At 40.1% G+C, this 16,107-nt stretch overlaps 1 protein-coding gene and 1 long non-coding RNA gene across 3 annotated transcripts in view; both read right to left on the minus strand.

The window, feature by feature from the left end:
* The window catches only part of LOC143770149 (uncharacterized), a 75,834-nt gene extending 72,487 nt beyond the window's left edge, over window positions 1–3,347 (minus strand). For both annotated transcript variants that reach the window (XR_013214557.1, XR_013214558.1), the window contains exon 1: window positions 3,163–3,347. This is a non-coding gene — a long non-coding RNA (uncharacterized LOC143770149). The remainder of the gene's footprint in view (window positions 1–3,162) is intronic.
* The window catches only part of CACNG6 (calcium voltage-gated channel auxiliary subunit gamma 6), a 274,765-nt gene extending 266,855 nt beyond the window's left edge, over window positions 1–7,910 (minus strand). The window contains exon 1 of the mRNA XM_077259478.1: window positions 7,130–7,910. Within this exon, the coding sequence (XP_077115593.1) occupies window positions 7,130–7,448 (319 nt within the window). The 5' untranslated portion in view covers window positions 7,449–7,910. The remainder of the gene's footprint in view (window positions 1–7,129) is intronic.
* Between the last annotated feature and the right edge of the window lie 8,197 nt (window positions 7,911–16,107).

Raw genomic sequence — 16,107 nt, forward strand, 5'->3', positions numbered from 1 at the left:
TGTTTATTGACAGCTCAACTATCCAATCTGTGACTGGGAGGCGTCGGCTGTCTCCAGGTGTTCACTATCCCAGGTAATTGCCATGCTACTTAACTGAGCAGCTTCTCTCAGACCACTGCCAGACGTACATTTATCTTGTGAGGTTTGTGCTTTGTGCTCCCTGTACCTTGAGTTCTATAAGCTTGATCTGTTGCTTGACCTTGGACTTTATTCTGAACATCCACCTGTTTAACCCCTTAAGCTCTGATCCGTTATCCTCCCGGTACTCTGACCTCAGAACGTTCCCTGACTACGCTTTTGTCTCTTCCTTCTGTTTATGACGTACCCTCCTGGCTTCTGACCTTGGACTCCCTGACCACTCTGACTCATGGCTTAGCCTTGAGAAGCGACCAGCGTCACACCCAGTTATAGGATCCTAATATTTTACCAGAACCAACAGTGACTATAAAAAGTGTATCTCGATCTGGGGAGACTTAGCCTGTCATTTCATTATCAGACAGACAATTGTTTTTAAAACTGAGTTATGTGTTATTTTCATTAAAAGAAAAATATATCACTGCCAGATCACAACAGATCAATATTTTATATGTTAAAAATGAACTATAATTATTGCACATACAGTCCAAAAATCGACATAAATCTCTCCCATCATCTGTTTATTCCCAGGACTGTAACTGTAACAATAGGCATTGTTTGTGTAGGAGAAAGAATGTTTCTACAACATCATAGAATTGGGTGACAGAAGTAAACATTTTTTTACCTTTTTCCTTGTAAAGGAAAGCACATAGTACTGAAAGAGATTAAAAGTGTTCTTGATTACAATAATATTGCCAGTTATGGTTACAAGATTCCCAAAGAAAGGTTGTTGATTTAGGAATTTGTGGATTCTAACATGAGAAATGTTGGCCTTTGTCTAAGGAGAGAGTTTAAATTACTGTATTTTTGGACTCTAAAAATAATCTTGCCAAAAAAAGTAGGCATCGTACAGTCCGGAGGCAATTCTCTATAATTGAGGAGAATGGTGAACACTGAAAGAGCTATGTCCAACAAGTATCAGCCTGATCATTGCAGGGCAGGAGAGATTGCTATCAGGACTTGCACATCACTAAAGCACAGATTGTTTAGGTCCTGACTATTTATAAGGGCCATTTAGGTGATCAGTCACATGTCTAGAAAGAAGTTCAAAATGTAAATTGCATCATAAGTATGAGTTTTGATGTGCGTGAGTGTGTTGATGTAGCATAGCTGTGTGTTGATGTAACAAAGTGTGTGTATTTAGCAGAGCTGTGGGTGTGCGCATGTAACTGAGCTGTGTATGTAGCAGAATTGTGTGTACCAGTACTGCATGTTTGTGTGTATGTAGCAACGCTGTATGTGTATATGGCATCAATGTGAGTTGATGGTACATGCAGAAATGTTGTGCATATTAAGTGTATAATAAACATATTTCAATAGATCTGCAATATATCTGTTACCTCCCTATCCTACCGTCCTGCATTGAAATTTGTAATATCCAATTCTTTACACCAACAGAGAAATTTTAATTACCTGAGGTCCTGCAGTACAAAATATACGGTACTTTGGACCAACATTGTAGGATAGACCTTTTTTCAGCCTAGCAAAGTATGTTCTTTTATCACATATAGGGTAACAAATAAGATTGATGTAACGTTAATGACTTTGTGTAAGTTAACACTCATGTAATCATTGTAAAAAAATAATAACTCCTTTTAAATTTGTCAACTAACTTTACCACTTCAAGATCTGAGACTAAATTCTTCCTATAATTTTATTTAATCTTCATTATAATACTAATTGTAATCCTTGTTGATTAAACCTACAAATTTTCTTCCCACAAAAACGCTGCCGTGATTTAAAGGAATGCAAAAAGAAAAGAGAAATATATCTTGTAAGACATCAGGCTGGAAAAGGTTACAAAGGCCTTTAGAAGATTTGGGGACTTGACGATGGAAGTCATCATCTCCTAAAGTAAAGTGCTTGGAACATTGATCTACTTGCCAAAAGCAGGCTCATGTCAAGGCCAACACAACCGGAAATATCCAAATAACAACAGGCTTCTCTGAACTCCATGATGAAGCCGACACTGCAAAAGTATGGGTGGTTATCATGGAGTACTGTGTCCAGTTTTGGGCACCGGTGCTCAAGAAGGATATAATGGAACTAGAGCGAGTACAAAGGAGGGCAACAAAATTAATAAAGGGGATGGGGAACTACAATACCCAGAGAGATTAGCAAAATTAGGATTATTTAGTCTAGAAAAAAGACGACTGAGGGGCGATCTAATAACCATGTATAAGTATATAAGGGGACAATACAAATATCTCGCTGAGGATCTGTTTATACCAAGGAAGGTGACGGGCACAAGGGGGCATTCTCTGCGTCTGGAGGAGTGAAGGTTTATCCAGCAATATAGAAGAGGATTCTTTACTGTTAGGGCAGTGAGAATCTGGAATTGCTTGCCTGAGGAGGCGGTGATGGCGAACTCAGTCAAGGGGTTCAGGAGAGGCCTGTATGTCTTCCTGGAGCAGAACAATATTGTATCATACAATTATTAGGTTCTGTAGAAGGACGTAGATCTGGGGATTTATTAAGATGGAATATAGGCTGAACTGGATGGACAAATGTCTTTTTTCTGCCTTACTAACTATGTAACTATGTAACTATAAGGGTAAGTTCACACAGGACTTTTTTGCTGCGTATTTTTGCTGCGTTTTTTTATGCCAATTTTCAGCTGCTTATAGATGCATTTTTTGTGCGGTTTTGGTGTTTTTTTTTGTCTATTTGTGCATGATAATAAAGTTGAGTGACCCCAGTGGAGCTTAGCATCGCTTCCTTCATCCCAGCGGGGGAACAATTTACGGCGAATTACATGCCATGCATCGGCCTTTTTTTGACGATCACTGTAGTTTGGGCAAGCTACATCCCAAATTACAGGCATTGCTTCCACCTTGGAAAAATAAATGAAAAAGTAATTACCAAATGCAAGATGAAATGAAGCCAACATTCATGGCAAGGAAGATACAAACATACACATGCAGAACACATGAACATGTACATAACAGCACATGAGCATCGCAAAGTGTACCATTGCAAACAATCGGATAGATAGATAGATATATCACAAATTAAAAAAAATATTACCTCCATGATTAGTTGGGAAACATTAATGCTCATCCTCCTATACCAAGACATGGCTAACACCTCACTACCAGAAACTCCCTCACAATAGATCACAGTCAGGACACCTCACAATGGCTCTTCACACCTCACAATGGCTCACAATGGCTCTTCACACCTCACTATGGCTCACAATGGCTCTTCACACCTCACTAACCACACCCCTAAGCTCTTGGCTGTGAGATCACTTCCTGCTGGCCATGATTTTTCTGCACAAAAACCGCAGCAAATAATGCTACATGCGTTTTTGCAGCGTTTTTGCAGCGTTTTTTCCATCACCCATTCATGTCAATGGGTGAAAAAACGCTGCAAAAACGCAGCAAAAACGCTGAAAGAAGTGACATGCCCTATGTCCAAAAAACGCAGCAAAGCAGAAAATACTGATCAAACAAAAACCCAATGTGTGTGCATGAGATTTCTGAAATCTCATAGGCTTTGCTGGTACTGTAAAAAGCAGCTGAAAATTAGCATAAAAAAACGCAGCAAAAATACGCAGCAAAAAAGTCCTGTGTGAACGTACCCTAAGCCATCAATTCATTTTTGATAACAAGTTCATGAATGATTGAAAGGTAGAACTTAAGCCAACCCATATCAGAAAGGAATATTTCTTTAAAAAAGCAAATTGGTCTCTTCTATTTAAAAAACAAATCTGAAAAAATCATAAGTAAACATTCAGATTGCCATAATCAAAGTCTAGATATAAAACCAATAAAGGCCGAGAGCCAAGCCCTTGCATGAGCAATTCATGAATGTAAAATTATAAATGAGTCTAACATAACAGATTTCTACCAAAAAGAGTAGGGTAAGGTTGCACAACAGCAAGCTAAAAGACATGTTGAATTATTAGGTTTGGTTATGGATGTAAATGTGATATTAGGTTTTTGATAGGTTATCATCATAGGTTATAACTACTCTATGTACTGTGACATGTGCAAAAATATTAACCAATTTTTATATCATAATAAAAGTGACATTTTAACATTTTACTGTGCCAATCCTTACTTCATTTTGGTTAATACTCAAATATATTGTAGCACAGATATAATAGGAGCACAGGAGGGGAGGGGGAGGTCAAGCATGACCATTCAAGGGATACAATTCAAAATTTTATTGGGTGAAAAACATAAAATTTAAAAACAAAACCTGACATATTTCTGGTACGGCATTGCCCTTAGTCCTACGTACCAGAAATGCGTCAGGTTTTGTTTTTAAATTTTATGTTTTTCACCCAATAAAATTTTGAATTTCATCACCTGGATGGTCGGGCTGAACCTCACCCTCCCCCTCATGTGCTTCTACTTTGCCGCAATCACCGGCTGGACAAATATCCTCCAGGATCATATAAACCAGGACTTCTCGGTCATGGGTAAGCTGTTGTGCCTTATATCTTATAACCACAAATATAATAATTGATAGTGAAATGGAGACTAGAGTAGAAAAACCCTTCCATCAGCCTTATTAGGTCGTGTAAACCTAACCGAGTGGACACTGCTTTGGATTCTCCTCTGTTGGTTGCCATCACAAGCCAGGTCAGGCATGGCTCATAATTTTTTCTTTTTTTTTTTGAGAAATTGAAAGCACCAGAATCCCAAGTCACCCAGAATCTTTAATTAATATGTCATTTTTTTGCATAAATCATTTCAGAATAAAAAAAATAAAAAAAAAGAATTTTCACAAATTTTTCACTATCTCTATGACTATTAGAACAATATTAATCTAACATCTATTCTAACTTATAAATATATACTGGTATTTGCAAGAAAAAAGGGAATGCACTCACTGGTCTAAAATTCCCAACTTTATTTCATCTTCATAAAAACTTCATGGCCGGGGGAGTGAGGAAAGGAGCTCTTGTGAGCAGGAGCAAACGACGGCCGTTTCGTGCTGTGCTTGCACTTCTACGGGTCAGCATATTCTTTTTTCTTGCATTCACCAGTGGAATCGTCTGTTTTTTCTTTTGAAGAGCACCCGGTTTTACGATGTGTGGCTGATAGCCTAATGGCTGTTGAATGACACCTGGCTCCAGGAGTGGAGTAGCCTCAGCTTTGCTCAGACAGTGCCGTTTTTGTTTGCTTATTGCCTTATAAATATATACATTTATTTGACACAATATATACTTTAGGTGTCCCGACCACCAGAAAAGGAAATTTGTCATTTATGAAAAATATTTTGATATTTAAATAGTTCACCTTCTTGAGTAATAGCTTCCTTTTAACTTGGTTTCTCTTTAGTGAGTGTATGCATGGAACCGAATTCACATTTTCTTTCTGTGAAATAATCTCTTGGGTTATCACCAATATCGAATTCTTGCTCACAATAAAGGTGTACTAGAAACTACAAGTGCTTCTCAAATATCAATTGTTTCCATTTCAACATGTCAAAAATAGTAGGCTAACTTTTATTAAGTGTTTAGAAACATTTCTGATGTTGTACATATTACTTTACAACTGTTGAGGCACTAAAACTTCCTGGGAGTCTTTTCAGGTCACCTAGAAGCATCAGTTCTTGACATATTTCATCCATTTAGATATATGAATGTGAAATATTTAGACAATTTTCCCACATTACTGCTTTATAGCTTCACATTATTATCATTCTAAGATGAAATAGGATATTCTTTCGTAAAATGATAAAAGATGAAATATTCTCTTATTATGAACTTTCCTTTAATGATTATTATAGACATATGAATAAAAGCTGTCACAAGGGATCGGAGGAGTATTACCGAAGGGAAAAAAATGGGTAACTTCCCAACCAAAAGAAAAATAGCTTAAGAAATTCTAGGTTAAAGTCAAAACTGAATGCAGCAAAATGTTGAAAATGTTCCATTATTTAAAATTTTATTATGGTAACTTGAATTCAAACAAAGACACACAAGAATTTGCCTTGCAGGACAGAAAATACATGCCATGTGGAATGTGAAGAATGCTACCTAGTGATTATTCGTGGATATCGACTATTGAGGTCAGTGTGACTTCTGTCCTTCTTCGTAGAAGTTGTAAGCGCTTACTACCACTAATGTCGCAGTTTTTGTGATTGTTTCAAAATTCCTTTTCTCCATGGGGAACATTGGAGTATTTTGGATTCTATACTCCTACAATTTTACCTTAACAAAAACTGGTTGCCCGTTTGAAACCTTAATTCACATACCCAGTATATTCGAGATACTTTCTCAACATATTTACCATGGTATATGTAGCATCTTGAAAGGCAAACAAGGTGCATCTGGATGAACATATGTCAAGCTATTTTATGTAGGAACCTGCTTTAAATAGCAAAAGAAAACAGCCACAACGGAGGGAATAGCTTGACTCTACTTTTTTTTTTTTTTTCTTTTTAAAGAATAAGCTTCTGATATGGCACCTACTCAGTTTACTTCTTCATTTTTCATGACCACTTTTAGGAATCCTCCGACTGACTATTTTGAAATGATTAAAAATAAGTATTCGATGAGAAATATTGAAACCTAGCAACGCTCTTTGGACAAACACATTGCAAAAGAACATCAACAGGTGCATTGTCAAATGTTGTGTATGCAAAAATACATGTGTAGATTGCTAGAAAGGTTATTTTGCAGAGCAACTAGAGCTGAATTATTCTGTCCATTAAATCCATCCCTAACAACTGTATTCTTATCCATCTTTAACAAGACATGTTTAGAATCCACAGTCATCCAACAAGCCATCCACAAAGATTTATCCGTAAGTTATAATTAGAATCACTGAATGCATGAAATAGAAATAACACTGAATTCTTTCGTTAGTTTATGGACCATTTTGCTTAATTTGTTACATTCGAATTCAGTGGGTTTATCTATTTGGACATTTACTTTTGTGAGATTGATCTACTCACCTCTAAACTTTACAATGCCAGTTGTGTGGGGTCTTGTATAACAACAGCACAACTACAACATGTAATAAAAGTACTATACCTCCAGGTAGCTCTGCCGGGCCACAAGTTGGACGGTATTCATCCACATCCGAGATCCACAGTTTCTTGTAGCAGAACTTCCATAGCCCAAAATGGGCAGCTTCACATGTCATACTGTGGTTCTGCTTATAGGTATTCACCTCCACCCAAAACTCTGTCCCAACAGCTAGCACAGACAGTGTCACCCCAACAAGGGCCACAAAAAAGGCCAATTTGATCTTGCCCTCTTGTGCATCAGTCAAGCCTTTTCCACGTTGTCCTCTACCTCTTCCCGAGAAGCGCTGCTCCTCCTCTTGCATGAAAAAATTAGGCCACATCATTTGTGTGGTGAGGCTTTTTTTCCGTCAATAGCAAGAAATTGATGTAAATAACCCTTGATGTGTACACCCTCTTCTCTTCTCCGATCTTTCTTCTCTTTTTTTCTTTAGTATTTAGGTTGCTCGAAGGCAATCTGCTGTAAGTTTCACAGGCTAAGGAGACGTAGCAGGGACATCAATGTGCTCTCTCCTTTTCTGCATTCTCTCTCCCCCTCTTGCTGTTACACACAGACGCACACACATGGCCTGGAAATAATCTCTGCACCTGTTACATTCATCACATCTCCGAGGCAGAGCTGTTATTTTAAGGTTCCCTTAAAGGCACTTGCCTCGTGCACAGGCGACAGAGATCAGAATGAGGCTAAGACAAAATGAAGTTCACTTATCCCGGTCCAGCCTTCAATAATATGTGCACCTGCCTTGTATCTTTCTGTATCTGTGCTTCATGTTCTCATGGTTATCTGCTGTATCTATGCTGGATTGTATTCTGCTCCTACTATCATTTCAGCTTCTTGCAGTAGAGCTGAAATCTCAGAGCAACTCACACTTCACAGTCACACGTAACTGTAGCTTCTTTGGAGATCAGAAGGACCTTATTTTCTCCTGGCGTCCACACTTCCTTGGACCGAATATTGATTTAGACTTCCATCTCTAATTTATGAAAACCAAACATAGAATGAAAATAAATGCACTTTGGAGAAAACACAAGCAAGTATCTTGGCTGCTTGTTTGTGAAATGTCTCTCGGCAGATTATTTATTGATTTCAATGGAGGACATTCAGACTGATTGGCGAATACATGGAACAAACAGACTCTTAAGATTTTTCTTTTAATCTGGATAAATACTCAAGGGAAAACCTAAGCTGCTAATAGGAAGAAATAGCTTTCACTGTGACTGTGTGGTTAAAAGTGTGTGAGCTCTCACAAAATGGTAGAGCATCTCAGTAATGCACTGTTAGAAACAAAACCGCCTCCAGCTCCAGTGATACAGAAATACAAACCAGAATAACTGGGCAAATGTTATCTATGTCTTCCTGGATTGTATTGCAGAATTTCAGATGAATGGGTCTTATAGCACTCTTATTAAATGTTGTCAACAAAATCTAAAGACTGTTCCAAAACAAAGTCACACTACCAATGCTATCTTATTGTAGACTTTTAGTCATGTCTTTGTCACGATTTACAGTTGAAACCAGAAGTTTACAAACACTATATAAAAAGACACATCTGCATGTTTTTCTCAGTTTTTGACATTAAATCAGAATAAGCCTTTCTCATTTTAGGTCAATTAGGATTATTACAATTATTTACTCTGATAGAAGAGGGTATATTATTAAAAATATTTCTGTGATTTTCAAGCATACCCTAAGGTTTTAATTGTACCTCAGGGCATGTATACCGCAAGGTTCCGAGTTTTGTCTATTCATAAATACAAAAACTGTCATTTACCTTGTATTTTTTCTATACTTCATCTCTTTTAAGGCTGAATGTTTTCCCATCTGCATTAACGACAGGGTCTTTTAAGGATAGGTTGGGATAGCCGCCGCGGATAGTGTTGAGCATTCCGATACCGCAAGTATCGGGTATCGGCCGATACTTGCGGTATCGGAATTCCGATACCGAGATCCGATACTTTTGTGGTATCGGGAATCGGTATCGGATCCATATTACTGTGTAAAATAAAGAATTAAAATAAAAAATATTGATATACTCACCTCTCCGGAGGCCCCTGGACATCACCGCTGGTAACCGGCAGCCTTCTTTGCTTAAAATGAGCGCGTTTAGGGCCTTCCATGATGTCACGGCTTCTGATTGGTCGCGTGCCGCTCATGTGACTGCCACGCGACCAATCACAAGCCGTGACGTTATTCTCAGGCCCTAAACTCCTCATTCTAGGAATTTAGGACCTGAGAATGACGTCGTGGCTTGTGATTGGTCGTGTGGCGGTCACATGAGCGGCACGCGACCAATCAGAAGCCGTGACATCATGGAAGGCCCTAAACGCGCTCATTTTAAGCAAAGAAGGCTGCCGGTTACCAGCGGTGATGTCCAGGGGCCTCCGGAGAGGTGAGTATATCAATATTTTTTATTTTAATTCTTTATTTTACATAGTAATATGGATCCCAGGGCCTGAAGGAGAGTTTCCTCTCCTTCAGACCCTGGGAACCATCAGGATACCTTCCGATACTTGGTGTCCCATTGACTTGTATTGGTATCGGGTATCGGTATCGGCGATATCCGATACTTTTCGGGTATCGCCCGATACTATCCGATACCGATACTTTCAAGTATCGGATGGTATTGCTCAACACTAGCCGTGGAGCATATCTTTTAGGGTGCCAAACCCCACAGCCAGGTAGGGGTCATATAGGGATGACTCAAGGACTATTAGGTATTTTTTAGAGTATCAGTCTATGTATTGTTTATTATTTGGTGTTCTTCTGAACACGGTTTTTGTCTTCACACTGGGTGGTGATTTTTAATGAGTAATTAATAAATATATTGCTTTTAAAGGGACTGTGGGGGCAACCCTGATTGACCTAGGGCTTTAAATCCTTGGCATTGGGAGGACGTGTTCCATTCCAAGTAGGGTTGAGCGACTTTTATTTTTATAGGATCGGGTCGGGTTTCACAAAACCCGACTTTCTCAAAAGTCGGGTCGAGTGAAATCGGCCGATCCTATAAAAAAGTCGGGGTCGGCCGAAACACGAAACCCAATGCAGTGCAATGGGATACTATGGTTCCCAGGGTCTGAAGGAGAGGAAACTCTCCTTCAGGCCCTGGGATCCATATTAATGTGTAAAATAAAGAATTAAAATAAAAAATATTGATATACTCACCTTTCCGACGCAGCCTGGACCTTACCGCTGGTAACCGGCAGCCTTCTTTGCTTAAAATGAGCGCGTTCAGGGACTTCCATGACGTCACGGCTTCTGATTGGTCGCGTGCCGCTCATGTGACCGCCACGCGACCAATCACAAGCCGTGACGTAATTCTCAGGTCCTAAATTCCTAGAATGCCGGAAAGAAGCCGAGGGTGAGTATATTCCTATTAGGTATATACTCACCCTCGGACGCGCCCTGCTTCTTTCCGGCAGCCTTCCTTCTTAAGAATGAGCGCGTTCAGGGCCTTAGATGACGTCACGGCTTGTGATTGGTTGCGGCCGCCCATGTGACCGCTCACGCAACCAATCACAAGCCGTGACGTAATTCTCAGGTCCTAAATTCCTAGAATTAGGAATTTAGGACCTGAGAATTACGTCACGGCTTGTGATTGGTCGCGTGGCGGTCACATGAGCGGCACGCGACCAATCAGAAGCCGTGACGTCATGGAAGGCCGTAAACGCGCTCATTTTAAGCAAAGAAGGCTGCCGGTTACCAGCGGCGATGTCCAGGGGCCTCTGGAGAGGTGAGTATATCAATATTTTTTATTTTAATTCTTTATTTTACACTTAAATGTGGATTCCGATACCGATTTCCGATATCGCAAACATATCGGAACTCAGTATCGGAATTCCGATACCAGATTCAGAAGATCGCCGACCTCATGGCCGACCCCACACAGGGGTCGGGTCGGGTTTCATGAAACCTGACTTTGCCAAAAGTCGGCGACTTCTGAAAATGGATGACCCGTTTCGCTCAACCCTAATCCCAAGGTCTGACTGGGTCCCGGCTTCCACTATTTTAACCCAGTGTGCCATCAGTGAGATGTACCATCCCTGCCCACTAGCAGTTGTCCACGTGTCCATGGTAAGGTGGACTTTCCCAGTAACTGCATTGTTGAGGGCATGGCTAATGTTGTTGGACACTTGGCAGGTGGTTCAAATGGCCTTTTTAGGGTTATAAGCTGATTCATTAAAAAACAACCGGGAAGACCTAACAGTTGTACTGGCAATGTCCATTGTGTTGGCGTTGTGGTTGTGGGGAATGGTTGCCTTCTGTCTGTGGCCACCACACTGCTTCTTCCTGCCTGTTGGGGTGCTTCGCCTCCCTCTGTGTGCTGCTGTCCTCACTCTGCATGTCCTCCTGCCAGGTTGGGTCAGTTACTGTATCATCCACCACCTCATCTTTCACTTTCACACCCTGGTAATCCTCCTGACTTTCTAGCAATTGTGTCTTATCTTCATCCACCTCTTGTAACACTTTTCCACCGTCGTCTTTCTGTGACCATGGCTGCTCAAATATTTGGGCATCGCTACTTGCGATCTCCTCTTGCCCCGCTTCAAGTGGACCGGGTGAGAGGCCAAAATGTATAAATGAACAGCTCTTCAGAGTGTCCAAGTCTGGAATCAGTTGTCCCTGGGCACTTGGCACGGTGGGAGGAAGGAGGATCAGGGTCAGGAATAGGGTTGAGCGAAACGGGTCGATCATTTTCAAAAGTCGCCGACTTTTGGCTAAGTCGGCGTCTCATGAAACCCGATCCGACCCCTGTGCTTGTCGGCCATGCGGTACGCGACTTTCGCGCCAAAGTCGCGTTTCAATGACGCGAAAAGCGCCATTTCTCAGCCAATGAAGGTGAACGCAGAGTGTGGGCAGCGTGATGACATAGATCCTGGTCCCCACCATCTTAGAGAAGGGCATTGCAGTGATTGGCTTGCTGTCTGCGGCGTCACAGGGGCTATAAAGGGGCGTTCCCGCCGACCGCCATCTTACTGCTGCTGATCTGAGCTTAGGGACAGGTTGCTGCCGCTTCGTCAGAAGCAGGGAGAGCGTTAGGCAGGGTCCACTAACCACCAAACCGCTTGTGCTGCAGCGATTTCCACTGTCCAACACCACCTTCGGTGTGCAGGGACTGTGGAAGCTATTTTTTTTTTTTTTCCCCTCAGCGCTGTAGCTCATTGGGCTGCCCTAGAAGGCTCCGTGATAGCTGTATTGCTGTGTGTACGCCACTGTGGAAACCAACTGCTTTTTTCAAAGCACATATCCTCTTGTTCCTTCCTTTCTGCACAGCTATCTTTTTTGTTTGTCCACACTTTTTATTTAATTTGTGCATCAGTCCACTCCTATTGCTGCCTGCCATACCTGGCTTACATTACTGCAGGGAGATAGTAATTGTAGGACAGTTTTTTTTTTTTTTTTGTTTGTTTTTTGTGGGAGATTAAGATTGGCATTTCTGCTACAGTGCCATCCCTGTGTGTGCCATCTCTCACTGAGTGGGCCATAGAAAGCCTATTTATTTTTTCCGTGATTTGTGTTCTAAAATCTACCTCAACACAAAAACACTACATCAATCAGTGGGAGAAAAATATTGGCCTCAGTCAGGGCTTGTGTGCCACTGCTGTGTGTGCTATCTCTCATTCAGTGGGCTATAGCAAGCCTATTTTTTTTTTTTTTTTTTAATATTATTTGGTTTCTAAAGTCTCCCTGAAAAAAAAAAAAAACCTAAAAAAACAGTGGGAGAGTAATATTGCCCTTTCAGCTTGTGTGCCAGTCTTGACTCCTGGGTGTGCCACCTCTCTCCCTCTCATTCAGTGGGCCATAGAAAGCCTATTTATTTTTTTTAAAAAATATTATTGGGTTTCTAAAGTCTCCCTGAAAAAACAAAAAATACATAAAAAAACAGTGGGAGAGTAATATTGCCCTTTCAGCTTGTGTGCCAGTCTTGACTCCTGGGTGTGCCACCTCTCTCCCTCTCATTCAGTGGGCCATAGAAAGCCTTTTTTTTTTTTGGTTTTTTTAATATTATTTGGTTTCTAAAGTCTCCCTGAAAAAAACAAAAAAAACATAAAAAACAGTGGGAGAGTAATATTGCCCTTTCAGCTTGTGTGCCAGTCTTGACTCCTGGGTGTGCCACCTCTCTCCCTTTCATTCAGTGGGCCATAGAAAGCCTATTTATTTTTTCCGTGATTTGTGTTCTAAATTCTACCTCAACACAAAAACACTACATCAATCAGTGGGAGAAAAATATTGGCCTCAGTCAGGGCTTGTGTGCCACTGCTGTGTGTGCTATCTCTCATTCAGTGGGCTATAGCAAGCCTATTTTTTTTTTTTTTTTTTTTTTTTAATATTATTTGGTTTCTAAAGTCTCCCTGAAAAAAAAAAAAAAACCTAAAAAAACAGTGGGAGAGTAATATTGCCCTTTCAGCTTGTGTGCCAGTCTTGACTCCTGGGTGTGCCACCTCTCTCCCTCTCATTCAGTGGGCCATAGAAAGCCTATTTATTTATTTTTTTTAATATTATTTGGTTTCTAATTCTCCCTGAAAAAAAAAAAAAAAACCTAAAAAAACAGTGGGAGAATAATATTGCCCTTTCAGCTTGTGTGCCAGTCTTGACTCCTGGGTGTGCCACCTCTCTCCCTCTCATTCAGTGGGCCATAGAAAGCCTATTTATTTTTTTTTTTAAATATTATTGGGTTTCTAAAGTCTCCCTTAAAAAACAAAAAATACATAAAAAAACAGTGGGAGAGTAATATTGCCCTTTCAGCTTGTGTGCCAGTCTTGACTCCTGGGTGTGCCACCTCTCTCCCTCTCATTCAGTGGGCCATAGAAAGCCTATTTATTTTTTTTTTTAAATATTATTGGGTTTCTAAAGTCTCCCTGAAAAAACAAAAAATACATAAAAAAACAGTGGGAGAGTAATATTGCCCTTTCAGCTTGTGTGCCAGTCTTGACTCCTGGGTGTGCCACCTCTCTCCCTCTCATTCAGTGGGCCATAGAAAGCCTTTTTTTTTTTTGGTTTTTTTAATATTATTTGGTTTCTAAAGTCTCCCTGAAAAAAACAAAAAAAACATAAAAAACAGTGGGAGAGTAATATTGCCCTTTCAGCTTGTGTGCCAGTCTTGACTCCTGGGTGTGCCACCTCTCTCCCTTTCATTCAGTGGGCCATAGAAAGCCTATTTATTTTTTCCGTGATTTGTGTTCTAAATTCTACCTCAACACAAAAACACTACATCAATCAGTGGGAGAAAAATATTGGCCTCAGTCAGGGCTTGTGTGCCACTGCTGTGTGTGCTATCTCTCATTCAGTGGGCTATAGCAAGCCTATTTTTTTTTTTTTTTTTTTTTTTTAATATTATTTGGTTTCTAAAGTCTCCCTGAAAAAAAAAAAAAAACCTAAAAAAACAGTGGGAGAGTAATATTGCCCTTTCAGCTTGTGTGCCAGTCTTGACTCCTGGGTGTGCCACCTCTCTCCCTCTCATTCAGTGGGCCATAGAAAGCCTATTTATTTATTTTTTTTAATATTATTTGGTTTCTAATTCTCCCTGAAAAAAAAAAAAAAAACCTAAAAAAACAGTGGGAGAATAATATTGCCCTTTCAGCTTGTGTGCCAGTCTTGACTCCTGGGTGTGCCACCTCTCTCCCTCTCATTCAGTGGGCCATAGAAAGCCTATTTATTTTTTTTTTAAAATATTATTGGGTTTCTAAAGTCTCCCTTAAAAAACAAAAAATACATAAAAAAACAGTGGGAGAGTAATATTGCCCTTTCAGCTTGTGTGCCAGTCTTGACTCCTGGGTGTGCCACCTCTCTCCCTCTCATTCAGTGGGCCATAGAAAGCCTATTTATTTATTTTTTTAAATATTATTGGGTTTCTAAAGTCTCCCTGAAAAAACAAAAAATACATAAAAAAACAGTGGGAGAGTAATATTGCCCTTTCAGCTTGTGTGCCAGTCTTGACTCCTGGGTGTGCCACCTCTCTCCCTCTCATTCAGTGGGCCATAGAAAGCCTTTTTTTTTTTTGGTTTTTTTAATATTATTTGGTTTCTAAAGTCTCCCTGAAAAAAACAAAAAAAACATAAAAAACAGTGGGAGAGTAATATTGCCCTTTCAGCTTGTGTGCCAGTCTTGACTCCTGGGTGTGCCACCTCTCTCCCTTTCATTCAGTGGGCCATAGAAAGCCTATTTATTTTTTCCGTGATTTGTGTTCTAAATTCTACCTCAACACAAAAACACTACATCAATCAGTGGGAGAAAAATATTGGCCTCAGTCAGGGCTTGTGTGCCACTGCTGTGTGTGCTATCTCTCATTCAGTGGGCTATAGCAAGCCTATTTTTTTTTTTTTTTTTTTTTTTTTTAATATTATTTGGTTTCTAAAGTCTCCCTGAAAAAAAAAAAAAAACCTAAAAAAACAGTGGGAGAGTAATATTGCCCTTTCAGCTTGTGTGCCAGTCTTGACTCCTGGGTGTGCCACCTCTCTCCCTCTCATTCAGTGGGCCATAGAAAGCCTATTTATTTTTTTTTTTTTTAATATTATTTGGTTTCTAATTCTCCCTGAAAAAAAAAAAAAAAACCTAAAAAAACAGTGGGAGAATAATATTGCCCTTTCAGCTTGTGTGCCAGTCTTGACTCCTGGGTGTGCCACCTCTCTCCCTCTCATTCAGTGGGCCATAGAAAGCCTATTTATTTTTTTTTTTAAATATTATTGGGTTTCTAAAGTCTCCCTGAAAAAACAAAAAATACATAAAAAAACAGTGGGAGAGTAATATTGCCCTTTCAGCTTGTGTGCCAGTCTTGACTCCTGGGTGTGCCACCTCTCTCCCTCTCATTCAGTGGGCCATAGAAAGCCTTTTTTTTTTTTGGTTTTTTTAATATTATTTGGTTTCTAAAGTCTCCCTGAAAAAAACAAAAAAAACATAAAAAACAGTGGGAGAGTAATATTGCCCTTTCAGCTTGTGCGCCAGTCTTGACTCCTGGTTGTGCCACCTCTCTCTCTCTAATTGTGGGC

Source organism: Ranitomeya variabilis, chromosome 4 (assembly GCF_051348905.1).
Source record: "Ranitomeya variabilis isolate aRanVar5 chromosome 4, aRanVar5.hap1, whole genome shotgun sequence".
NCBI lineage: Eukaryota > Metazoa > Chordata > Amphibia > Anura > Dendrobatidae > Ranitomeya > Ranitomeya variabilis.